The 26,929-nt window shown below is 37.4% G+C and overlaps 2 protein-coding genes across 2 annotated transcripts; one reads left to right on the top strand and one right to left on the bottom strand.

Annotated features, from left to right (window-relative positions):
* Positions 1–2,161: 2,161 nt before the first annotated feature.
* On the bottom strand, positions 2,162–6,298 carry LOC110871908 (probable receptor-like protein kinase At5g38990). Its single transcript, XM_022120662.2, has 5 exons — positions 5,211–6,298; positions 4,166–4,360; positions 3,987–4,052; positions 3,346–3,414; positions 2,162–2,508 (listed from the first exon to the last, which is right to left on the bottom strand). Exons 1-5 carry the CDS (start codon positions 6,111–6,113, stop codon positions 2,362–2,364), a joined length of 1,380 nt encoding a protein of 459 aa, XP_021976354.1. The 5' UTR covers positions 6,114–6,298; the 3' UTR covers positions 2,162–2,361.
* A 14,551-nt stretch (positions 6,299–20,849) lies between these two features.
* Positions 20,850–26,766, top strand: LOC110871909 (pentatricopeptide repeat-containing protein At1g26460, mitochondrial). Its single transcript, XM_022120663.2, has 5 exons — positions 20,850–21,552; positions 23,641–24,355; positions 24,890–25,096; positions 25,560–25,697; positions 26,203–26,766. The coding sequence occupies exons 1-5, from the start codon at positions 20,936–20,938 to the stop codon at positions 26,386–26,388; spliced, it is 1,863 nt and encodes a 620-aa protein (XP_021976355.1). The 5' UTR covers positions 20,850–20,935; the 3' UTR covers positions 26,389–26,766.
* Positions 26,767–26,929: the final 163 nt, after the last annotated feature.

Genomic DNA, 26,929 nt, shown 5'->3' with positions numbered 1-26,929 from the left:
GAAGGTTTTTAAAAGATATATTGTTTTATTATTTATTAAATAAAATTTATTTATTTAACCCGTGTAATACACGGGGTTATAATCTAGTACATAATAAATAATATTATAAATAAGAAGGAGATTAAACTAAATAATATTAAATTAAATAATATTTAATAGGAAGGTTATCTATAATTAATTAGAAGAAATTAAACTAAAATAATAATTATCTATAAAAGATGGCCTAATATGATGAAAAGTGTCCCTAAAGTGGTTTCTTTTATTATATAGTATAGAAGATTGGTAATAGTTAAAACTAAAATAGGTCTGGTTCGGTAATCGGTACGACTTAAATTGTTTCTATATTGGACCTTACATACATCACGTTGTGAAAACAAACCTAACGAATTTTTATATAAAATTAAAAATATAATATCTGATTATGAAAACTATATTATGAAAATAGTGAGCACACCACCTACATCTCAAGTCGATTTATTTAGAGTAGTTTTTCTTAGTAAGCTGACTAATTATCTAATTTATAATGAAACTTGAAATTATCCTCTTAACACTCTTTTACCTACCTCATCATCGATATTAAATGACTCACTTACTCCTAGGCTGTAAATGAACCGAACATTCAACGAACAGTTCGTAACTGTTTGACGGAAAGTTCGTTTACGTCCGTTCGTTTAATATATGAACAAATATGAACACAAAATTTTGTTTGATTAATTAAATAAACGTTTGGTAATGTGTTTGTGAACGTTTGTTCATGTTCGTTTATTTATCTTGTTCATTAAAGGTTTTTGTATTTTTATTTATTTTAGAGTAAATTTTGATTTTGGCCCCTGTGGTTATATCACTTTTACCCTTTTAGCCCAAAAAAGGAATTTTTTAACATCTGAGCCCCTAACGTCTTTTTTTTCTAACCCTTTTGGCGCCTAACACAAACCCCATCCATTAAATGTTAGGGGTCAAAAGGGTTAGAAAAAAAAAGACGTTAGGGGCCAAAAGGGTTAGAAAAGAAGACGTTGAGGGTTCAGATGTTAAAAATTCTTTTTTAGACTAAAAGGATAAAAGTGATATAAGCACATGAGCCAAAATCGTAATTTACTCTTTATTTATATAAACTTTTCATGTTCTTTAATTCTTATATATTTTATTACTCTAACAAATAGAGATCAGGAAAACCCATTCTTACCTTGTTTATCCTCCGCTCCGTTTTTCTTCTCATTATTCACATTGATAAATATTTATGAGGGCTTCAAGTTCCAACACTTCCTGGCACTATACCCCCACTTGGTTTTTGTATACGTGTCTGGCACTATTCCCCCACTTGGTTTTTGTATACGTAGGGTAATGGTTTGTTTTTTATAAATGAGGTATTGGGCCTGTCAAATGGAAGTGTTGCGGATTGGGCTTAAGCTTTGGACCCAGTTTAAAGAGTTTGTAGCTGGGCAGGATTGGGCTGAAGCTTGTTGCGGTTGATTATCAGGTTGCTGGACGCCCAATGCCTTTAGGGAATTGCTGCTGAATTATATGAGGCCATATATGTTCACACACAGTCTCTAGACGTCAAGATAACACTCAAAAAGTTCTCTCTAAGTTTTGTTATTTCTCTCTAGTTCTAGGGTTTCCCGTGTTCTAAATCCGTTAGAGCGTTAGTTGAGGGTATTAGATCATCTCGTCGATTAGGTGTTCTTTCTCGTTTCGGTTGTTTGTATTCAACTATTAATTGTTAAAGAAGTTTAATATTTTTCGATTACCATAATTTGACAGATACAACAACTTATAAAAAGTAAAAACACATTACTATTTAATGATGAAATATACATAATATGGACACATTACACCACTTGAACAGAAAAACACATGATATATTGATAGTTTTGGACACATACGCTTGGAAACTTCAAACCTTCAAGTGTAAAATGGATTGAAATTTATTTGACTCTTGAAATAGATTTCAATGCACATTATGTTTCTAGTTTTTAATAAAATTGGACAACAATCAGGGGCGGATCCAGGGGTGTTTTGGGGGTTCCCAGGAACTCCCTCGGTTTGGTAAAAAATGGAAAAATTAATGGAAACCTTGTATGATTTGGAAAAATTAGTGAGAATCTACCAAAAGGAACCCGGTGAAAAAATTTTCTGGATCCGCCACTGACAACAATTTCATCAAGTTGTTTGCGAGTAAACAGACATATTAGCAAAAAAAAAAAATACATGCTTACATACACACATTCATCTTGTAAAACGAAAATATGGATATATATTTAGTTTAAACATATATAGCCTTTTCTTTCCGGTAATCTCCAAATCATTAGCTCAATTTAGATATCAAAGTCTACCTATTTCATGGCCTCTTTTAGTGAGTATTTATTGCCATTGATGAAATATTGTTGTTCTTTCAGCGATGCCACCGATTTTCATGCGCAACCATTCTAGTGATGATCCGTTACTATATTCCCTTGTGGGTTGTGAAGCAAACGACACCTCAACCATGTCGAACGATTGTTGACCAAACTGAAACACCAAAATTGACTTGTTAGGTAAAGCAAGCGAAGAATTAGTCAACTTAATCCTAGACATGGAAAATGGAAGGGTAGGGTAGGGTAATGGGTCAAGGGCGATAAGGTTTACGGGCTTTGGGTGGTGTCGCGGCAATTTTCAACCTAGTTGACATATTCCCTTTTAATATAATTTATTGGCAAATTAGATTTAAATAATCTCAACTCACTGTTATTGACCAATAATAATCCCAACTCATTTAATCACCAATAATAATCTGAATATTCACTTTTGTTTGTAAAATACTCCCAGTTAAAAAAAACACTAACTAGGTTAAAAATTTGCTGATGTGGCATCTGATGTGGCCCTTTTAGCTGATGTGTCATATGACGTGGCAGTTGATGTGGCATTTTTTGATGACGTGGCAGCTGATGTGGCAGTCTATGTGGCATTTTTAATGACGTGGCAGCTTATGTGGCAGTTGATGTGGCATTTTTGATGACGTGGCAACTGATGTGGCAGGTGACGTGGCAAGCCACATCAGCAAATTTTTAACCTAGTTAGTGTTTTTTTAACTGGGAGTATTTTACAAACAAAAGTGAATAGTTCGGATTATTATTGGTGATTAAATGAGTTGGGATTATTATTGGCTAATAACAGTGACTTGGGATTATTTAAATCCAATTTGCCTAATTTATTTTACTGATTTGGCTGATCATTTCAGTATATTTTACTCATTTGACCCGTAAGAAATAAAACGCAACCCAAATGTACCAGTTCATAAATAAATGGATCGAAATTTCCACAAGTATTTAATCCAAATCCAATTTGACACAAACATTATATGCTTACCTCGACCTGTTGCTGTAGTGATTGAATGTAGTTAATTGTCTCATCAAGCAATGGTGCTTTCCCAGTAACCTGAACATCAATGAGTGAAAGTTTTAGAATCTTTTAAAACATTTTTTTATAGACTCTCAACAAGCCTTCATCATCTCCACCATTAAAGTTTTTACCTAATTCCATGTGGATTTATTCTAAAATGGAATACTGTTGTCTGTTCTAATTTCAGATCAATGAGAAAGATTTTGCACATGATTAAATAACTTAAACCATTTGAACGAGTTTCACATGTCATGATGGAAATCTTATAAATTTACTTATTTAAATAAGGAATAATGGATTTTAATAATCCAAACTATTAGCCGTTGGCCGGCAACGGTCCCAACTTCAAAAAACCATTTGTGGTCTCACCTTTTCACATATTGTAAACTAATAATGGACCTTTACTAACAGCACCTTGATTTCTTTTTGTCTCCTTATCCTTTTCAGTTTAGTAAAAGTCCATTGGTTTACAATATATGAAAAGGTGGGATCACCACTAGTTATTTTTTAAGTTGGGATCGTTGCTGACTAACGGCTAATAGTTAGGATTATTAAAATCCATTATTTAAATAAAATAGAGTCAACGGAACAAGAACAATAAATCACACCTTATTACCACCAGGGACAAGATCTTGAAGAATTTTCATTCTTTCTTCTATCTTCTCTCTTCTAACCTGATGATATATTCATATACTCTGTCAAAATTCGGCCGAAAAAATGATAGCTACACAAGAATCTTGATCTTTATAAATATACTAAAATTATTTTATAAAGTTCAAAATGTTACCCTTTCTGCTTGACTGTGGCTTCCAGTGGCCTGACCTCTTCTTGCTCTAACATGAATGTAATCTTGTTTGGGTGGTTCCGGTAGTTTTACACTGTTTTTTGTTTTCTTGCTTGTACTTCTTTCAACTTTTGGTTTAGATTCTGGGTTCTCATTTTCAAGCGCCAAAGTCTTCAAGCGTTTACCATCACCGTCAAGCTGATTAAAAATTCACAAAGTTTCGTAAAACTAAGAACTCTTATCATATTTTACAAGTTATAACCAATAGATCACAATAACAATAGTTTTGCATCAATACCATTCATGAAACAAAAAAATTTAATTCGCAAATAAAAACACAATTAATGTTAGTGAGATTGAATTTCAAACTGGCTTATTTAAGTTAAAAGAACTTGAGCATGTCTCAGTAACGATGGAGCTTGACTTGTTTTACATTTGTTAATTATTGATTTCTTTTTATTTACAATACCTTTTATATATAACCATGGTTGCAAAAGTCGCTAGGCGCTCCCTAGTCGGTCGACCGGGGAGTTGAGAGTACTCGGTCTAGGCGGAGAGTACTCGGGGAGTACTCGGACATGTTAATTTATAAAGAAATTACTTTTTGGAGGTTAAATATATGTCAAATAGCATAAATTTACCAATATTTATAACAAAAATACGTGAAAATGATATTTATTATTTAATATGATGGGCATAGAAATTATGTTTTATTATTATTTAAGTCAAACTAGGCCCGAGTTGACCTACTAGATCCAATTCTGGCCGAGGTTGGCCGCGTTTGACCGACTCCGAGTAATTAGGCGGACTCGAAGAAAGTCGGCTCGGCAGCCTACCTTGTAGCGACTACTCGGAGAGTACTCGGCCTTGGAAACCTTGTTTTTTACAACCATGTATATAACTATACGTTCATATAAATAGTACACAAAATATAGCTATACATTCGTATAAATAGTATAAACATAATGTTATTTACTAAAAAAATGTATAAAAAATTGATGGAAAAGAAAGAAAAATGTAAAACCCTTATGCTACCGCAACAACTTACTAGTTGTTCATCAAGAGCTTTCTGTAGTTGTTTCACGACCTTCTTCATTGTTGGACGTTCATTTCCGCTTTTCAAACATTGGTAGGCAATGCTTGAAAACGTAACTAACGAAGCCTTCTTTATCTGTTTCCGTATATTGGAATCAATGATCTCATCTAATGTTTTCCTTCCGCGATGTATTTTGACCAAATTAATCAAATATTCACGCTTGTCGTTGTACTTTGTAACACGTGATAGCCTTCCACATAGAACCTCAAACAACACTACTCCAAAAGAGTAAACATCAGATTTTTGTGTGAGAAAACCGGTATTCAGGTAGTCTGGATCAATATATCCAGGCGTGCCACACACTCTAGTGACTAGATAGGTAGACTGAGTATTCGTTGGACCCATTTTGGACAACCCAAAATCAGAGACTTTAGCTTTCCAGTTCTCATCCAAAAGAATGTTGGAGCTTTTGACGTCACGATGGAGAATCCTACGATGAGGTTCAACATCATCATGAAGATACTGCAATCCACGAGCAGCATCTAGACAAATCTGAAGCCTTTGGATCCAAGTTAGATCTTTGCGCTCCAAATGTTTGTCTAGACTCCCATTGCTTTCATACTTGTAAACAAGTATCTTCTTCCCATCCTCGTCACAAAATCCAAGAAGTGAGACGATATTTTCATGTTTATAAACCGAGAGTAAAGCGATCTCTGTTCGGAATTCCTTGTCTCCTTGGCCTAGCCCAGGATCCAATATCTTTATGGCGATGTTGCCATGTTTAGCAGATACGCCTTTGTAGACCATCCCAAATCCACCCCTTGCAAGAAAATTCGCTTCAGAAAATGCGTTAGTCGCATCTGATAATTCTTGGAGAGGAATCTGCAAGTGCTTCACATCTTCAATGGAAGACATGATATTTTATATAAAATGGTGTAAATCTGAACTGAAAAAAAAAGAGCTATAGAAGTTAAAAGCTTAGAAGGAGCAGTTGATCATGGTTTTGAATATGAAGATATATAGATGCCACTTTTATAACCGAAAGTGTAAAACAATATAAAAGTTACAAAGAGAAAAGAACATATGGTTTTAAATTTGGGGCCTGTACTTTGATACTTCTCTAGCACCTTGTTGGAGGTGGGGTCTTTATTTATCTGGGGTAATAAAATGTTGGCTCTCTAGGTTTACCTAATAGATTTGTTCTCTTTTTTTTTTCATAGCTTGAAATCGTTCCATCACATCGTCGTCTTTACTTCACGTAAAAAATCCTTTTCGACCGCACAAACCAAGCATTGTTCAAAAATTCCGGGCCGATTCGATTTGGGCTAATCTAATGTGCTATTATTTAGTTAGTTGGGCTTATTATTTAGTTTCTAATTGGGCTTATTATTGGTTTGTAAAATTTTTTTTGAGGGGGGGTCCTCATAGTTGTTTAGGGGTGTCCTTAATATAAAAATCGAAAAAAAAAAATTACACTACCAGAAAAAAGTTGAGCCGTAGCCGTGCTACGCCTGGACCATAGCTAGGTCCGCCCCTGTTAACACGCGGCTACACTTTTCATGCTTGAGCTTATATGGCTGACAATATTTTCAGGTTCGTGTCTGGTTGACTGCAAACACCAACACCACCCGATACTCCGATAGCAACCTAAATGAGGATGTCATCAATCTATTACATCCTTTTGGAATTAATAAAAAAACAAGAATGTGTAACCAAATTGATTGCTTAAGTTTGCATGCATAAATGGACACAAAATACCTCTTATCCCCTCATACGCTTCTAAAGCGAAACCCACTGGAACTACTATGTATGTATACATAAGATCTAAAATCATTTTACTTTATTTATTTCTTATATTAAATTAGTTGACTAAGACATTTAACCAAATTTTGAGGAAATTTATACTCTAACTTTCACTTACTTTGAAATGTTTGTGAAATTAAGTGAAGAGAAAAAAGTGTGGTTGACCAAGAAGTCTTCAGCTTTTCGTTTTCTTGCCGTCCACTCCAATTTCGTTTTCTTTTGGTTTTGCTTTTGCTTTTGTGAAATAATAATTGCTACCTTGATTGTGGGAATATAATATGGAAACAAAGTGTTTAATATATTGTAAGATCACCGTAGTAGCTCCATTTGGGGCGTTTTTTTGCGCCTGAAAACGCCAAATCACGCCGGGGATCCACCCCTTGGGCGTGTTTGGCTTGTTTTTCGTGTGATTCAAATCACGCTTTGAACATTTTGAGTTGGCCAATAATCTTCCTTTTTTAGTCCAATAGCTTTTTTTGTTGGTTTTTTTTATTTTTATTTAATTCTTTACACCCTTTTAACATAATGCTCACGTCCCACTACACCCATTTTAGAAAAACGCTCAATAATGCCCCTTGCTGACTGTACTACCACATGACGGAAAACGCCCAAGGATGGGGGCATTATTCACCCTTACCACTACACATGGTCTAAAAGTTGTTGACTCGAACCCATGACCTCCATATTAAAAGATCATTGGGCTGTCAATGCACCAGAAAATCAATCATCGGTAATGTCGTCCATTATGTACCGAGTACAAATGGTATTATGTTAATTTAAGGTGTGATTATTGGCTTATTATGTATGGGGTTAATAAACACTTAGCAACCAAATAAATTACTTTTGCCCTCTGATCATGATCATTAGTAGACAGAAAAACACCAAGATTTTATATAATTCATGGAGTGAATTGATTAAAGATCTCAATCAATCATTTATTGGATCCTAACATGATTTAATGGCTAAAAAGTGGTTCGCCTTTTATTAATAATTATTTAATGATTCTTACTTTGAACCTCCATTGAAGGTCTTGTATTATTTCATTGGCAAACTTCTATTTTCAGATGTTATGCATTCTTACAGAAATCACATTTATTTTTTCCAGAAATTCCAACATCCAACATTTATCTTCAAACAAAATAAAAAAAAATAACTAGGAGTGTTTGTGGAATAGGATTTTGGGTCATTCGGGTTTGACATTTTTAAAACTAAATTCAAATTAGAACAGATTCGAATTCAAATAATGCAAAACCGATTAAGGTTCTCGAAAGTAACGGTGCAAACAAGCCGAGCTTGAGCTCAACTAGGCTCGAGCTCGTTTAACTTATGAAAGGCTCGAGCTCGTTTAACTTATGAAATTCCTATTGTCCTACACAATTTTTCACTCAGGGTCGGCTTTAAGGTAATTATACTAAAGCAGTAGCTTAGGGCCACCCTTTTCAAAGGGCCTCCATATTTAATTAGGGTTTTCCCTATTAGTATTGCAGAGAGAAAGAAGAAGACGAAGGCATGAGATGGTATGTGCTGGGAAACAGAAATAAAGATATAATGATCACTCCCTGCGAGCTGTCATTTACAATTAGTCAATCACTTCCTTTTTTTAGTAATTAATAATTATTATTAGTTTTTCAATAAATACAGGATACCAAAACTTAGTATTTATTTTCCTTTTATTATTATTATTTTTTTTTTTTGAAAGGTAAACTTTATTAAGAAAATGGCCGGCCTGACCAAAAAACGTAGGACCGCACCATAACCCAATTACAACATATACAGAAGGTACTTGTACCACTCACTCCAACTCAAGTTACAATGTTTAGACCTATTCTTTAACCAAAAGAAACTAAGGGCATGTTTGGCTTAACTTATTTTCAACTTTTCCAAAAGTCCTTTTGGAAAAAATAAGTCAGAAAAACCTGACTTCTAGCTTTTGCAAAGGACTTTTGCCTTTAAAAAGGAAATCCAAACACCCTCAAAATTTTTTCCCTTCAAAAGTCCTTTTTTCCTAAAAAAGGGAACCCCAAACACCCTCTAAGCGATTTGACCTCCCCAGAAATATGATCCCCGTTGCCTATCCCATTGGAAAAAAAAAAAACCCTTAGCATTCCTCGCTTTCCACAAGCACCAGCAGGTAACCATGGCAAGACCTCGAACAATCTCCTTTGCTATCTTATCCCCGTTAAAACTTTTATGCATATCAAGAATATCGTTCAGCGAAAAGGCAAAAATAGGCTGTATTTTAACCCACTCACTGAATCTACTCCAAACCCGATGGACCGTGATGCACCTAGTGAACAAGTGATCCACGGATTCGATGTCTTCGTTACAAAAAAGCACAAAAGGCCGATCCCACCGAGATTTTTATTTGATTTATTGATAGTATTGTTTATCTATCATTTTAGTTTGCATCAGTATTTCATAAAATTTTTGTCAAAGATTTTTATCATATTTTCATAATATAAAAAATCTATTACGACCTCTCAGTTAAAAGTTTTGGTTTCACCACTGCCTTGACCTGCCACCCAACCCAACCATTTTGCTAGGCACCATACACTACAAGAAATACCTAGCAATAGGGCCGACACCCAATAAGTCGCCGCTATTGCCCCGATCTTATTTATAGAAAGGGCCCCACTTTTAGTGTTCGCTTCGGGCCTCCATAAAGGTTGAGTCGGTCCTGTTTTCACTCGACACTAGTGAGTACCCAAACTACATGTACCCAAAACAAGGGATAACTATAGTGTCATAGAATTATTACTTTAACCCTCAACATTCGCATCTACAACCTCGTATGTCTTGACCGTCATCCCAACTCCTAACTGGCTCAACATGCTCATACCTAGTGGCAGATTTAAAAAATCCTCCAATTTAACTAAATACATCATAGTTTATTTGTTTGTTGTATGTTTACTTGTATTTTTTTAAGAGTTAACTTCTGTTTTACTCCCTATGGTTTGGTCACTTTAACGGTTTTGCCCCAATTATTTAAAAACAGCCATTTTCCTCTTTGATGTTTTGATCTTGTCGCCAGTTTGGTCCCCGGCTCTAACTCCATCCATATTGTTTGTTAACTTGAAGGGTATTTTGGTAATTTCAAGTATAACTTAAGGGTACTTGAATCTTGTATGTTAACTTGAAATTACAAAAATACTCTTTCAGTTAACATACAATATGGATGGAGTTAGAGCCGGGGAGCAAACAGGAGACAAGATCAAAACATTAAGGAGGAAAATGGTCGTTTTTAAATGATTGGGGCAAAACCGTTAAAGTAACCAAACCATAGGGAGCAAAACGAAAGTTAACTCTTTTTTTAATATACAGGGCAGTGGATTGGGCTATCTGGACTGATGCAGAGTTGGGCTTGATGCAATGTGGGAGTGGAGCACTTAGGAGAGTAGCTGACAAGTGAAGGCAGTGAAGGCCCGTTCTATGGGTTTGTTATATTTTCGTATTACCCGTGTTTGTTGCATCCTATATATGTTATAGGGACAATGTTTAAAAAAGGGGGTAACCAAATCAATAAAACGCCATTGTTTCTAAAATTTACACTACCGTCGGAGCGTCAAGGGGTAGGGGCAACCCCTATTTACAAGCGATACCCTCCCGTGCTCATACCAACTATCACCATAGTAACCAATTTTTTTAAAAACAATATTTTAATCGTACCGGGTTAGACTCGGAAATGGTTCAATCGATTGAACCGGGTTGTACCGGGCGGTTCAACCGTGTAAACTAATTAACTCTATAAATCCATAAAAGAGTAAACTGCAATTTTACCCCCTGGGGTTTAAGCCAATTGGCACTCTGACCCCCTCTAACGAAATAATTGAAATTTACACCCCCCCCCCCTATTGTTGTTTTGTTGCACTCTTACCCCCTTCCGTCAGTCAACAGTTGTTTGACCCTTATAGGTAAGGGTATTTTGGTAATCTTACCCCATTATTATTATTATTATTATTATTATTATTATTATTATTATTATTATTATTATTATTATTATTATTATTATTATTATTATTATTATTATTATTTATAATCTCAGATTCAAGAACATCATCTCCAACAAACTGACCTTTTCACCTCTTTCAATATACTTAACAACAACAAGCTCTTTAGTCTATTTATCTCTCATAAGTCTAGCAACTCCAATGGCAGATCATCTTCACTCTCAACCGTCGCCGTCAAGCCACCACCCATCTCCGACCACAAGCCACTTCTTCCGCAAGGCACTTACGTTGCTGGACACTCGCCGCCGCTGCTTCTGCTGGACACTCGCCGCCGTTGTGTCAAGAATATCTATCCAATGGTAAAAAGATGGCGTTGATTGCTGATTCTTCTTCTTCTTCTTTAAAACCCTAGTTTTTGGGTATTCTTGATTGATTATGAAATCATGAGTCAAACTTAGAAATTCATGTCCTTTTTGTTGGATTAATGTTTAGTATTATGTTGCTGTTTGAGCTTTTAATACCCAATCAATGAGAAGTTGCACGTTTTGGGATATTTGGGGGTTTTTAGTATAATGTGGGTTTTGTTAAAGTTACAACACTGACCCAATTGGATTATGGCTGGCAATCTTGAGTAAGTTGGGGGTTCTTCTTCTTCTTCTTAAACTAATGCTGAACAATTGAACAAGAAAATGGTGGATAGTCGATTTGTTCTTGCGGCTGTTGTGAATGAGAGAGAGATAGAGAGAGTGGTGGGATGAGTATTTTGTTGATTCAGTTTTCCGATGGTGGCAGATTCGCCACTGTAGGCGGCTAGGGTTAGGGTTTGGAATAGGAAGGAGGTGGTGGCTAAGTTGATGGTAGCGGTGGTCAGAAGAGGAGAAGGTGGTGGTGGTGGTCAGAAGAGGAGAAGGAGGTGGTGGTGGTGATGAAATTGATGAACTGGGAATGAAGAATGAACTGATGATGAGGAACTTGATGTAATATTCTTGATTTTTTATATAATTTTAATAAGATAGGGGCAGAAACGACTTTTCACACGTTATTAACAGTCACACAAACGTTGACTTGACAGAGTTGGATGTCAGGGGGTAAGAGTGCAACATAACACCAACGTTGTGGGTGGGGGGGGGATTGCAATTATTTCGTTAGAGGGGTCAGAGTGCCAATTGGCCTAAATCCCAGGGGTAAAATTGCAGTTTACTTTACATAAAATATAATTTCTACTCAAAAAAATAATCCAAAACTACATCAATTCTGTAATAAAAAAAATATATTCTAAAAGTTAATCCATAACCAAAAGATTATCCAAAAGTTCATGATTAAATACCATTATATAGCAATTAGCAAACACTATAACAAATAAAAACATGAATGATTGAACAGAAGTCAAAAGAAGGTAAACCTGGATGATCGGTTAAAGAATTTAATTTGAAAAACCCAATGATTTTCTATCTTTGAGTGAGGAAGAAGTTTGATCGACGTGGATAGTCAATCGAAGGCGCTAAGTTTTACACTTTAACTAAGAAGGTATATAATCACCTTTTTAGACACCTAAAAATTAAAAGTTCAAAATTTTGACCTTTGGCCCGGTATGAACCGGTACCGCTATACCAGTTTAAACCAGTATAACCAACTAACCGGCGGTACAACTTCCTTGCCGTTTCCTTAGTTTACCGGTATGATTCGTGCCGGCCAAGCATCCGGCATCCAGTTTAACCAGTCGATTTAAACCGGTTTTTAAAACATTGATAGTAACATATACGTTGCCATCCCACCAACTACCACCAAAGTACAAAAAAATTCTTAGATCCGCCACTGGATAGAAGGCCAAACTTACTAAGTAACTACTAAGTGTCACACAAAAGGTTTGAAGGCTAAGGGACTGTTTGTTTACCTCTTTATGAGACAACGGGCATCGTAAGCGAGTATATGCAAGTATGGTTCCTCGGTTATCCATGGTATTTGGGTAGACTTTGGATGGACTGCGCTGTAACCTCAAAAGAACGATCGCGTAACAGAGGTATTACAACCAGTGATGGGTTGTTAGCAATTACGGGTTTAGAATGGCTCTCAATCATCCGTACCGGTCCTTGATCATATCGTCTCGGGATACCCTCGAAGTTGTTAACCGGTGGAATTAGATTTCTTGGGAGTGGCCTTTGTTGACCCGGCATTTGAGGTAACCGTGGTGGTAACGGAATGTCTATTGGCCTTGTATGAATCGGCTGTTGGTTGATTGGCGCAGGTTGATGAACATGTTGTTAGTACCCGGACGTACCCGAATTCCCTCTTTCTAAAAACCATATCATGTGTTGTATCTTTCGTAACTTCCCGCATTCACCACTTGCCTATTACCTTAAGTACCCTGATATATCTCGTATTCGTCGTAACCTTCAACAAACTCCCTTGAGTTATTCCCTTGATCGAACATGGGAAACTGTTGTTGCTGAGCTAGGTGGTAATGTGAAGGTTGGATCGGTAAGGGAATTGAGGTGGATGAGTTAACGGGTTGCGTTTGGTTTGGTGGAACCAGGTTCTCATCAGCAACAATCCTCGCATATGGTGAAGAATGTTGGATATTAAAGGTTTGGGTGAAGACTGGGTATTAGGAAGATGTTGGCTGGTTTGAGAATGGTGGTAGGTTGTCTAGATTGGGAAACGGTTGTGGAGGCATTGGTGGTAGTTGAGTAGTAGCCAGTTGAGTTGATTGTGATGGTGGTTGAGATGGTATAGAGGTGTTCGGTGAAGGTTGCGTAGGCTTGGTGTGAATTGGGTTTGTGGAAGTGAGGTTTCGGTTTGCTTCTCTTGGTTGCTTGAGTTTTCCATTGACTTGAGTATCAGTGTTGTATATTGTAGAACTTTGTTTTCTCGATGCAACACTCGGGTCTGCCGAACTGTCCTCACAATTTTTGAATCGAACACTAGCGGTGAAGACTTCCCGGATTTCCGCGTATGATGCATACACGTCCAAGCTCACCTGCACAAGCACAAACAAGAAAACCTCGCGTAATTCTGAACTAAACAAAGTAAACACTATTTTGGATTTTTTTTTTTATTATTTTCTGAAAACACTTAACACAAAACACTTTGCGCACGACTCCCCGGCAGCAGCGCCATTTTGATGACTGTCGTGAGTGTCATGCAAAAACCTAAATAAACAATGTAGATAGAGTAAATATGGTATCGAACCAAAGGAGTATGGTGGAAAGTGTTATGAACTAAGTATCGGAAACTAATTGCAAAAATTGTAAACTCGGTTATTTGTTTGTTTGATTTAACTAACGAATTACTAAATTGAGTTGTAAACAGTTGGAGAAAACAATGGTTCTCCAGATTTTAGATTCAAAACAAACTTCAGCTACGTGTTTGATTGTTTACAATTACATAGACATAATTGTATAATCTGATTTACTGATTGTGATTAACCAAAAACTACTTACTTCAGTTGCATACAATGGAAGGTTATCATATGAATTACCAATTGCAATTACCAACCCTAACCCTTATCAAATGTATCCCAATTACTAGAAATATCGGGAATTGAATGAGTTCGAATTAAGAATTAAAGCAAAAACAATCGTTTACAATCAATCAAATCAGATCAACTGGTAAAAAGCATCGAATGTTTAGATTACAAGATTCCAACAAAGTTCAAACACAAAACTTCGGTTCACTTACAAGAATCCTCCATCCGGAGGAAACCACTAAGAGATTAGCCACTCATCTCGCTCGGTTGACCATCAAAAGCTTGATATACAGATGAATTAAATCTCTAGTCTCTTGGATTTGATGAAAGGAATGATGATTATTGATGAAAACTAAGCTCCCAAAGTGTATCTTGTGCTCCAAAATCGTTCCACGAAGTCCTCCTTCGACTAGGGTTTACAAGCATCCTTTAATACCTTTAAAACTAAAATTCATGCACTTTTCCGGAAATCATAACGTAGCCTACGGCCTAGCACCTTAGGTTACGGTACACTGATTCTGCTCCTTTTGTCTCGTCGGACCGCAGGTTACGGTCTTCTACCGTAGCCTACTGCTGACAGATTCCTTCTAAAATTGTTTTCTTCATAACTTCTTCGTTTTAGCTTCGTTTTATTCATCGTTTTCGCCCACGTCTTCGTAATTCAACCCTCTATCATGCCATCTTCCAATATCTTTATTTGCAATACATTAACATCCCCTAAAACACATCTAATCTTTGTGGTTAACCTGCAAAATATCATTTTCTCATAGTTATCCAATTCCACACGTATAAACGATCAAATATGCATAAGATTAGACATTAAACACATATAAATTAGATTCCTAAACCCATCCCTCAACCGACCACCATATGCTACCACCACCACATGCTGAAGTTAACTCTCGTTATTTAAATCCATGGGAAGATTTAAAAACCCTAGAGCAGTTCTACACGCAATATTTGAAACCACAAACGAGATTTTTAAACACCATTTGAAACCAAAAACAAGATTGGTGGTGATAGGTAGGTCCGGCGGCGATGGTGATCATGGTTTACTTGAAACTTTAGTGGTGGAAGTTGTGGTCATTTGTGTGAGAGAGGGAATGGGGGATGGTGGAGTGGCGTAGGGTGGTTTTTTGGTGAGGGTTTTATTGTTCAGATCTGTAATTAGAGAAGGGGGTGGGCTGATCTAGGGTTTATGATATTGAGGCGGTGATTTGCCCAACTTATGGTGGTAGGGGTTGTAATTGGTGGCGAGGAGAGAGAAATAGAGAGTTTAGGGATTGACGGCAGAATGGGCTGATCTAGGTTTGACAACAGCCACTAGGTTTAGGTGGTGGTGGCTGATGGTGGTGATGGTTGTTGGTGGAATGGTGGTAGAATGTATTACAAAGAATAAGTAGGAGAGAAAGAGATGAAAGAGAGTTAAAAATGAATTTAATGATTAGTTATAAACAACTAAATTCTTATTTGTAAAGTTACCAAAACACCCTTGCATTACATGTAAAATTACTAGTTTGCCCTTCTTCTTAACAAACATTTGGATGGTGTTAGGGGCGGTGATTGAAATAGAGATGAGCTTCATAGATTAGGGAGGAATCAATCAATCAATCATACCCAGTAAAATCCCACAAATAGCAAATCTATTGGTAGGGTCTGGGGAGGGTGGGATGTAGGCGCACCTTACCTCTACCCCTAGGGATAGAGAAGCTGCTTCTAGTGAGACCATCGGCTCCAAAATACCCAAGAAAGAAATAAATAGAACATGAGGTGTGTGTGTGTGTGTGTGTGAAGCTACCAATATAACATGAGTGGTGAAAGAGTGCATGGTAAACAAGACAAATATAACAACACAAACAACCTATGCACATAGATACATATCTACGACCATACACTACACCTAAAATCATAATTGTACCCTCTTCTAGGAATCCTTAACCTTAATCCTACGTCTCCACGAGCTCCTATCATGGACCATGTTCTCAGAGAGGTGCAATCTTTGCAAATATACTAGCTACTTCTAACCTCTCCCTAAAAAAGTAATTTTGGGTCTGCCTCTACTCCTCCTCCCATCCACCTCGAGAGTTTCAACCATTCTAACTGGCTCTATCGTCTGCCTCCTCTTCACATGCCCAAACCATCTTAATCTTCCCTCTTTATCTTATCTAATATACTAGCTACTTCTAACCTCTCCCTAAAAATATCATTTCTTATCCGGTCTAGCCTTGTGTGCCCACACATTCATCTTAGCATTCTCATCTCTGCCACCTCCATCTTGCGTGCTTGTACTTCCTTAATGGCCCAACAGTCGGTTCCGTATAACATAGCAGGTCTAATTACAACCCTATAAAATTTCCCTTTCAATTTTGTTGAGAACCTCCTATCGCAAAATACCTGTCACACCCCGTTTTCCACATGTATCACCGGTGGGGGATTACCGTGACGATGTTGGCAACAATATAGTCAAACCACACAATTATATAAATGCACAACGGAAGCTTTAAAGATAAATATATACTTCAACCTCTGGTGATAATATCAAATGTATTACAGAAGTCGAAGGTATCCACAGCGGATCAAAATAATAATAAAAATATTGTTCATTCAGATACGGCATCGAGTTTGCGAGGCTATTCGTGATGCCTAGGAAGCTATTACCAGCCCATTTCGTATAGTACCTGCACTTAATCTTTTGGGGAAAATACGTCAGTTTACACTGGTAAATACGTTCAACTGACACATTTGAAAATGTTAATTTAAAATTGATTTGAATGCACAAGGCACAAACTCTTTTATAACTTGGGAAAATCATAATAATCTTGTGAACGTTTTACATGTTCTTTTATGCGTTCAGTAGTCCGGGTCGTGCCGGGTTAAAGATTTATAGACACACCACATTGCGTAAAACCGTAGTATAAAAACCAACGGCTACGTCTTTTAATTTAATGTCGACAATGTATACCGGGTGTACGCCTACACCGGGATGTCGATGGTCGTGGCCATTTCGTAAAATGATGCCAAGGATATCCGGGACAACGGTCATTAAACCCCCCAAAGGCTTTTAAGAAACAAAACTGTTTAAATGAGCCGATCATATTATTTAATTAACCACCTAAGCGATGGAAAATATAATGCTCAATCAAGCGGTATTAACATACCGTAACCCAAGCCCATATAGGGGAAATAAGTTAAAAGTATTTACCTTTGCAAGTATATTTCCTTAATTTGATTAAATCACCGATAGCTTTTACTGGGCTCCTAATCTGGAACGAAGGTTTTAATTAACCTCTTAGAATCCTAACGAGTCTTTATAATGGCCGTAGCCTAGACCGGTTGGTTCCGATATGTGAATACGGTTTAATCGCGCGAAAAGGCGAAAACCGAGAATGGAGTGTGATTCTAACCCAACAAGTTCAGAGACTTGTTTTATATAGGTCTAAGGTTCACACTCTGGATTTTGGGGTCCAAATAATATAATTTGACCCGTATCGGCTAATTTATGAAAACTAGTTTCATATGCCGAACCGTGCGCGCAATAGGCGAAACGGTTAACCATGAGAGTCCTACGCTTATTTCCTAGGTCAATATGCCTTGAAGAGGGTGTGGTATCAGTAGGATACCTTCCGTGATGCCCGTAACGAGTTTAAGTTAATATTACGCCCCGTAGGGGCTTTTCGGTCATTTTAAAGACTTTAAAAGGGCTTTTCGAGTTCTACAGGAAATCTGAGTTTCCCGAACAGTTTATAAAGTCTAAAATACTTTATTTATTATTTAAAATCAGTAGCAACTGGAATCGGGTCAAAAGACCTTGTAGAACTCACGTTTTGGCCGAAAAGGGCATATTCGGTATTTACCGAACCGTAGCCATAACCGCAGGTTATGAGCAAGGTAAAAATTATTAAAAATCTTTAAAATTCCAAAAATATTATTTTATAACAGTGGGTAAAAGTTTTGGTGACGAAATCTTGGTTTAGATGGGCGTTATGCTAATTGCGCCGTTTATTACAAAAGTTTACTTTAATCGCGCTATTTAGCATAACTCTCATTCTAGACCTCGGATTGACGTGAAACTTTAAGGACATGCTTATAATTTAGTAAGCAAGGTTCTGGTCCGTTCACGTGTCCGAAATACTCGTTTTATTTTCAAAAGGCCGTTACGGTCAACTTTTAGGCGATTAACGGAAATGCGTAAAAGACTCGGACAATTCATGAACCGGTCACAGAGGGTTATACCAACATGTAACCTGGTCCTAAGAGAGTCCTAAGGCATATCTATACTTCACTAAAACGGGTCAGAACTGAAGTCAAAGCAAAAGTCAAACTTTTGCGACATTCGGCTCCGAACCGGGTCAATATAGCAAATGGTCGATTCAAACGAGCGTAAACAAGTTTATATACTTAATATCATATTTTATGAGTGCCAAAACAGGTTTCATAACGTATTCATTATAGATTATGTATAAAACGGCAAAATAGCTTTCTGTTGACTTTTTAAGTGCACGTTTGACTCGACATTTGACATAGTTAGAGTGGTGATCAGAGGGAACCCTTTTAGGGGTTTATTACCCACATAAATACCAACTCAAAACTACTTTTGATCCGACAATTCACTGGACCATTTGTGAATTATCGTTATTACAACCGTTAGTTACGACGGTTGAGTTTATAAGCTAAATCTATGGAAATATAAGACCAAAATGGACTTGAACGACTTACAGAAGTTGTATCTTGCTTAGAGAGCAGAGAGGAATGCTTGGGAGCTTTAGAATGATCAGTAGTTGAGTGTTTGAGTTGTGTGAATGTTATGAGCTCAATGTGGCTATTTATAGTGCAACAAAGCCTTCAAGATCATTACACAACAATCTACACTGATCATGGATGATGGGCAGGTGTCCCATAGAGCTATGGGTCGAGTATAGGGTGCCCATGCCTCATTTATTGGCGTTTTGATCGTTCACAAGCTCAAGAGGCAAGAAACTACAAACATTCTGCATCTGGGCGTCTAATGCGGCCCGCATGGGAGTTCCCATGCATTTGTACGCGGGTCGCCTGAGATTCAAACTTCAGGCGCGTATCTTAGGTGGCTCGCGGCCCGCCTCAACTTAACCCGAAACTTCACGCGGGTCGCGAGAGGTTAGATTTCCAGAAATTTTAAATCTTTTGAAATGATTATCAGAATCTGGTAATTAATAACGAAATCTTTCGTAATGATTTACCTGACCTTTCGGGTTTGAAGGGGTAACTTTGCGGTTTGGCCCTCGGTTAATTACAACTAAGGACCTCGTGTTATTTACCCGCGTTGTTAAGTCCCCATTTAGTTTATTAATTATTCAGAAGGCCTTAACTTTCATTGTTGACGCTTTTAACCCTTCTTATACGAATTTGATTATAACTTTCTCGTTTTAAAACGGAACTTCGCGGAATTTATACAATATGTTCTTGTGAGCGTATAATACTGTTACAAAGCCTCGGGAGCGTTAAAGGGTCACTCAGAGGTATTATTAAACATGTTGACACAGTTAACCCCTGTAGCTCGTAATCTCTCACTTTCTTCCGCGTTTCGCTTCCGTACGATCCATGATTTATTCGTTTGAAGATACAAGCATTATTTAGGGCTACTATACAGTATATTTACCCTTGTTTGACGTTTATAACCCTCGAATTTATATACTTTCAAGTTTTGTCAATATTAGTCCTTTATTTAATATCAATGCCACGTGTAAACAAATGACACGTGTTAACACATTATTGGACACAAAAATTCGAGGTGTTACAATACCCCAGTGGCAGCTCTCCACCTACACCATCCAACCTGGATGCGGTGGGCAACATCACTATCTATCTCCCCATCCCTCTGAACAAACGATCCTAGATACTTGAACTTAGTCACCTGCAGAACCACTTGACCGTCAATGGTGATCTGAGTGTCCTCATCGTTGTTTACTCCACCAAAGTCACAATACAAGTACTCAGTCTTAAATCGACTAATCCTTAAACCTCTGCCCTCTAAAGCTACTCGTCACTCTTCCAACCTCTCATTTAGGCTTTGTTTACTATTAACAACTAACACAATATCATCTGCGAAAAGCAGACACCACGGAAGAGCCTCATGAATTAACTTTGTCAACTCATTTTTAAAGTATTAGGGGTAAAACCATTAAAACGACCAATCCAAAAGGAGCAAAACAGAAGTTAACCCTTTTAGTTGTACCAATGGAGTGATGATAAACACATTGGGAGGGAGAGATCTTGAGTTCAAGTCCCACAGACAACAGGTAATAAAAGAAATTTGTCGTTAAAAATTGTTTTATTTATGTGTTTAAATGTTTAATTTATTTGTGTGTTTAAATGTAATAATTGTTTTACTTTTTGACTAAACCAACCCTTCAACTTTCACAAACCACCAAACACCCCCCTAACCTTCTCCCAATCGACCCACTTCACCCTCTCACTCACAAACCCAAAACAAAAACCCTAACAACACCACCCACTTCTCTGATCACACTCAAACCTCCACAACAATGGCGTCAATGGCGATCTTCACTCGCAAAATCCGACCTTTTTCCAAAACCCTAACCCCCAAATTCATCACCACCTCCACCTTCCTCTCTCAAAACCCCCAATTAGCCGATCAACCACCGTCTCCGACCACCACCACCACGCCGCTACCACCTAACCCCGCCACCGGCAGCCCACTCTACAACGAGAACTGGCGAAACCCTAACCTTAACCCTAACATCTCATCATCAGCAGCCTCACCGTCTCTAATCCCACTAGGGTTTTCAAATCACCCTTCGTCACGAATCGAGGCGCTGTCGCAAACCCTAGATGGTGACGCAATGATGAACGTGTTTGCGGACTGGATGACGTCACAAAGGTGGGGTGATATAAAGCAGTTGTTTGAGTACTGGATTAGATCGTTGGATGGAGAAGGGAGACCGAATAAGCCTGATGTGAGTTTGTATAATCATTATTTGAGGGCGAATTTGATGATGGGAGCTTCTGCTGGTGAGTTGTTGGATCTTGTTGCTCAAATGGAGGATTATAGGATTGAGGCGAATACGGCGTCGTTTAATTTGGTGCTTAAGGCGTTGTATGAGGGGAGAGAGGCTGAAGCTGCTGTTAAGTTGATTGATAGGTCAGTTTTTGGTTTGTTTGCAGTTGGGTTTTTTGTTATATTTGTGTATGTATGGATATGTTTTGGAAATAATGGAGTAAATTTAAGTGCATTGAAAGGTATAAGAAGTATTGTAAAGACAAAAGAACTGATCTTTTCTTAGATATACAGCACATCTTAGTTAGAGTTTATTGTATGTGGGAGAGGATCATGAGAAAACTCTTCCTTCGTAAGCAGTGACGAAGCTTGAGATTTCTGAGCGAAAACACCCCCCCCCCCCCCCCCCCCCGGCCGCGCGGGCCCTTAATAGCTGCGCCCCTATTCGTAAGAAAACTCTTTCAGACTGCTGAACTTTTTATGGAGTTTAGGGATTACCTTATACGGTTTAGGTTTAGCTTTAGCATTTGGTTTTTAGCTATGTAGTTAATATCGCTGATATATCGGTCATTTCGGTCCCCTGGAAAAGTTTGGTCAGAATATCGGTACCGATATTATCGGCGATATTTGACCGATATATCACTGAATTATAAGTGTTAAATTGCTATATATATAAATCTATGCAGTTAATGCGGTAAAATATCGGATATCGGTCAAGGACCAATACTTGAAATATAGGTTATCTCGGTGAGATATTGGTGGGATATAAGTAATTTTAATATAATGCAGAATTTATATATATAGCAATTTAACACCAACAATTCAGTGATATATCAGTGAATATCGGTTATATCGGTCAAATATCAGTGATACATCGGTTATATCGGTCAAATATCGGTGGTATATCGGTCAATATCGCTGATAATATCGGAACCGATATTTGACTGATATTTGACACCGATATTTTACTAAGGGACCGATATATCACCGATATTAACTGCATATTCTACATTATATTATAACTACCGATATCTCACCGAGATAACCTATATCTCAAATATTGGTCATTGACCGATATCCGATATTTTACCGCGTTAACTGCATAGGTTTTTAGCTTTTAAGCGTTAGCCTTTATGGTTTACGGATTAGCTTTTAGAGTTTAGGGGGTTATTTCTTAGGGTTTAGAATTTAGGGCTTTGTAATGGTTAGATAGAGTTTTCTCACAAAGAGGAGTGTTTTCACGGTTTATTCTCTATTGTATGTTTGTAACTATCCTTACCATAGCTAGGAGATATGATTTGATTGGGCTCTCTTTGTAATCATTAGTCATATTATAATATTATAATATTATAATATTATTCTTATATATGGTTGATTAATAATACGTAATAACCTACGCCGTTTTCATATTTGATTGATGAAATGACACTTTTACATTAGTAAATACAAGTTTGTCTCATAAGATCAAAAGCATACAACTAGGGGTGTAAACGAGCCGAGCCGAGCCTGAGCTCGACTGGGCTCGAGCTTGGCTCGTCATGTTTTTATGAAGCTCGAGCTCGACTCGATTCGAGCCAACTAATTTGAGCTCGAGCCCGGCTCGCGAGTAAAACCCAAAGCTCGAGCTCGGCTCGACTCGGCTCGAGCTATTTTAAGAACAACCTCAGACGAGCTAAAAACTCGACTCGAGCTCGCTTCAATGTCGCTTAAACGAGCCAAAGATCGGCTCGAGCTCGGCTCGCCAACGTTATCATCATTATTATTATATTATATAAAAAATAAATAAATTTTTGTTTGGGCTTGTTTAGGCTCGCGAGCCTAAACGAGCTTTGTATTTCAGGCTCGAGCTCAGGCTCGATAACTAAACGAGCTCTATTTTAGGCTCGAGCTCGTTAAAGCTCGGCTCGTTCGAGCTTTTAATCGAGCCGATAACGAGTAGCTCTCGAGCCTCTGGGTTTGTTTACACCCCTACATACAACTAATAGAGGTTAGAATGCTATTTTCATATTTTGAAATTTTCTTCTTGTGTGGACGTTGCATTATTGTATAAAGAAAATATTTATGTCCGCACTTTGAGAAAAATAAATAAGTACAAAGGCATAATAGTATTGTAAATAGTATTATTATGAACCTGCATTTTTGTAATAGTATATGAAATTTCTTCCAACTTGTAAAAAGTATTCGAGTTGCCGTTTGACTATGTGTTAAACCGATCGATGTTTCATGTATTAGGATGATCGAAACTGGAAAAGAATCAAAGGCTGCTTTACCGGACGAAGAATCTTACCACCTTGTTGTTCAGTTGCTGCTATCTCAAAATCAAATCGATGATGCGTTAAAGTACATCGATTTAACGTTAAAATCCGGTTACATGTTGTCAGTTCAAGCGTTCACCGAATGTGTCAGGAGCTGCGTTAACACAAAAAGGCTGGATGCATTAGTTTCGATAATCGAGAGATGTAAGAAAATGGATCAAAACAAAGCCTTATGTCCACCATGGAACTTATGCAATTACATCATGGAAGTTGCAACGGACACCGATAACAGTGAGCTGGCGTTTTACGGGCTCGAATTTATGGCAAAATGGATTGCTCGTGGAGAAATCGCAAGGCCGCCCGTGTTACTTTCCGTAGATGAAGGATTAGTCGTAAACACGTTAACGACTGCTGGTCGAAATTTTAACTCTAAGCTTTTAGATGGCTCTTGGGCAATCCTTAAACGATCTTTACGTCAAAAAAAAGTCCCCAGCCCCGAATCTTATCTGGCAAAAATATTTGCGTATTCTTCGTTCGGTAACTTGCAGAAAGCGTTCAGTACTTTGCACGAATTTGAAATAGCTTATAAAGATTCTCCGAAAGCAACTGAAGAAGAGTTGTTTTCTCCGTTTACGTCATTGTATCCGTTGGTTGTAGCATGCTCCAAGAATGGATTTGCAACTTTGGATAACGTATGCACATCCGTTCTTTTTATTTTGCTCGAGTAAAATGCCGTTTTCGTCCCTGAGGTTTGGCCAGTTTTGCGACTTTCGCCCAAAGGTTTGTTTTTCCGCATCTGGGTCCAAAAGGCTTGAATTGAAATCTTGGCATTTTCATTCGGATTGTTAACTCCATCCATTTTTCTTCGTTAAGTAAAGGGTATTTCTGTCTTTTTTACTAACTTAAAGGGCAATTCAACCTTTTTCACCTTATGTACCAGCATTTAGCATAATGTACAAGTATTCAAAAGATCGGATTGCCCTTTAAGTTAACAAAAAAGACGAAAATACCCCTGACTTAACAGAGAAAATGGATAAAGTTAACAAGTCAGATGAAAATGGCAACAGTTCAAACTTTTTGGATCCATATGCGGAAAAACAAACATTTGGATGAAAGTCGCAAACCTGACCAAACCTCAGGGACGAAAATGACATTTTACTCTTTTTGCTTTGTTTATTTTTTTGTCTTCCGATTCGCTGCTGACTTGACGCTCTTATCTTATTTAGGTTTATTATCAATTGGAAAATTTGAGCCGTGCAGATCCTCCGTACAAATCGGTTGCTGCGTTAAATTGTGTTATTTTAGGGTGTGCGAATATATGGGATGTTGATCGAGCGTATCAAACATTTAGTGCGATGGAATCAAGTTTCGGATTGACTCCCGATATCCATTCGTATAACGCTCTCTTGTGTGCTTTTGGGAAACTACAAAAGGTTACAATTTGGCGCATGCAAATATGTCATTTAAAATAGAGTAAATTACAAAAATCGTCCTTTATGTATGTCACTGATTGCAAACTGTGTCCTTTATTATCAATAATTACAGAAAACGTACTCGATATTTGCAAACCCTTGCAAGTTATGTCCTTTAGCCCTAACTCGGTTAATTTTTTGTGGTTAAATCTGACCAAATGGACCTCACATGAGGGTATTTTTGTCATTTTACTCTCATGTGGGGTCCATTTGGTCAGATTTAACCACAAAAATTAACTGAGTTAGGGCTAAAGGACATAACTTGCAAGGGTTTGCAAACATCGAGTACGTTTTCTGTAATTATTGAAGACAAAGGACACAGTTTGCAATAACTGACATACATAAAGGATGATTTTTGTAATTTACTCTTTAAAATATCATAAAAGAACAACTTATGCATGTAAATGAAGTTTAATTTTTGCAGAGAGATGAAGCGGTTAAAGTGTTTGAGCACTTGGTAAGTTTAGGCGTGAAGCCTAATGCAAAATCATACGCGCTTCTAGTCGATGCTCATCTTATCAAGCGAGATCTACAAGCCTCACTCTCAACAATTAACGACATGGTAATGAATTTTTGTTTAAAGTTTTAAGCTATGATTGACTGATGATATATGCTATCATGCACCCTAAGTAGTTATTGCGGTAAAATATCGGATATCGGTCAAGGACCGATATTTGAGATATCGGTTATCGCGATGGGATATCGGTAATTTTAATATCATGCTAAATTTATATATATAGCAATTTAACACTAACAATTGTAACAAATAAGAACTGACTAAGACTTAAAACAGTAACATTTAACAGTAACAACTAACAATTAAGACTTAAAACACTAATTGCAGCAATAAGAAGAAAAATGAACGATAGAAATAAGAAGAATGGTACTGATATCGGGAAAATCGGTGATTTATTGATCAAATATCGGTCCTATATCGGCCAAATATCGCTGATATTATCGGTACTGATATTCTGACCAATATTTTGTACCGCTATCTCGGCAGGGCACCGATAACCGATATATCACTGATATATCGGGATATTAACTACATGATGCACCGCTAGCAGGTTACTGCAGGATTTGAACCAACAAAGGAGATTCTGAAAAAAGTTCGTAGACGCTGTGTCAGAGAGATGGATTATGAAAGTGATGATAAAGTGGACGCTTTCGCAAAAGAGTTTAAAATCCGCATGGGTGCCGAGAGTCGACGAGATACATTATTTAACCTTCAATTTAGTACCGAATATGCTTAAGAGGTGGTAGTTGTGCACAAGTGAGCTCTGAATGCATCTATCGTGATTTCATGTGATGGCGCTTGCGAAGTGTTTTTGCGATTGGGCCAGCTGGTAAGATCTTTAAACCGGTGTAAGTGACTTGGCTTAATGTTCAGTTTGGTAGGCATGACTAATGAGGATTATTTATAGGTTTTTTCTTGTATTTCTTTGTGCTTATCAAGTGGCACCATACGTTCGATTTTGTTTTGCAAAATAATTGTAGTGCGATGCAGATTTGAATTATTAGGGACCTTAGACATGTTTTATAGTGTCGTTGCTATGAACCATCGACGTGCGTGTGGCATACTATACAAGAATTTATTTATTTTAATATGAAAGGAGTGTTGCACTTAAAAACGAAACGAGCATATGTCGATATGTTCACAAGTTCGTGTGAACGACATGTTCACGTGTGTAGCGGAGCGAGTAGATATGTGTTTTGTATATGTATGATAACTTTTTTATGGTGTTCCTAGATGTGTTATTATTTGTAGATAACTAGTGGGATTTCCGCGCTTCG

Source organism: Helianthus annuus, chromosome 8 (assembly GCF_002127325.2).
Source record: "Helianthus annuus cultivar XRQ/B chromosome 8, HanXRQr2.0-SUNRISE, whole genome shotgun sequence".
Lineage (NCBI taxonomy): Eukaryota > Viridiplantae > Streptophyta > Magnoliopsida > Asterales > Asteraceae > Helianthus > Helianthus annuus.
This window is presented reverse-complemented; position numbering and strand designations above follow the sequence as displayed.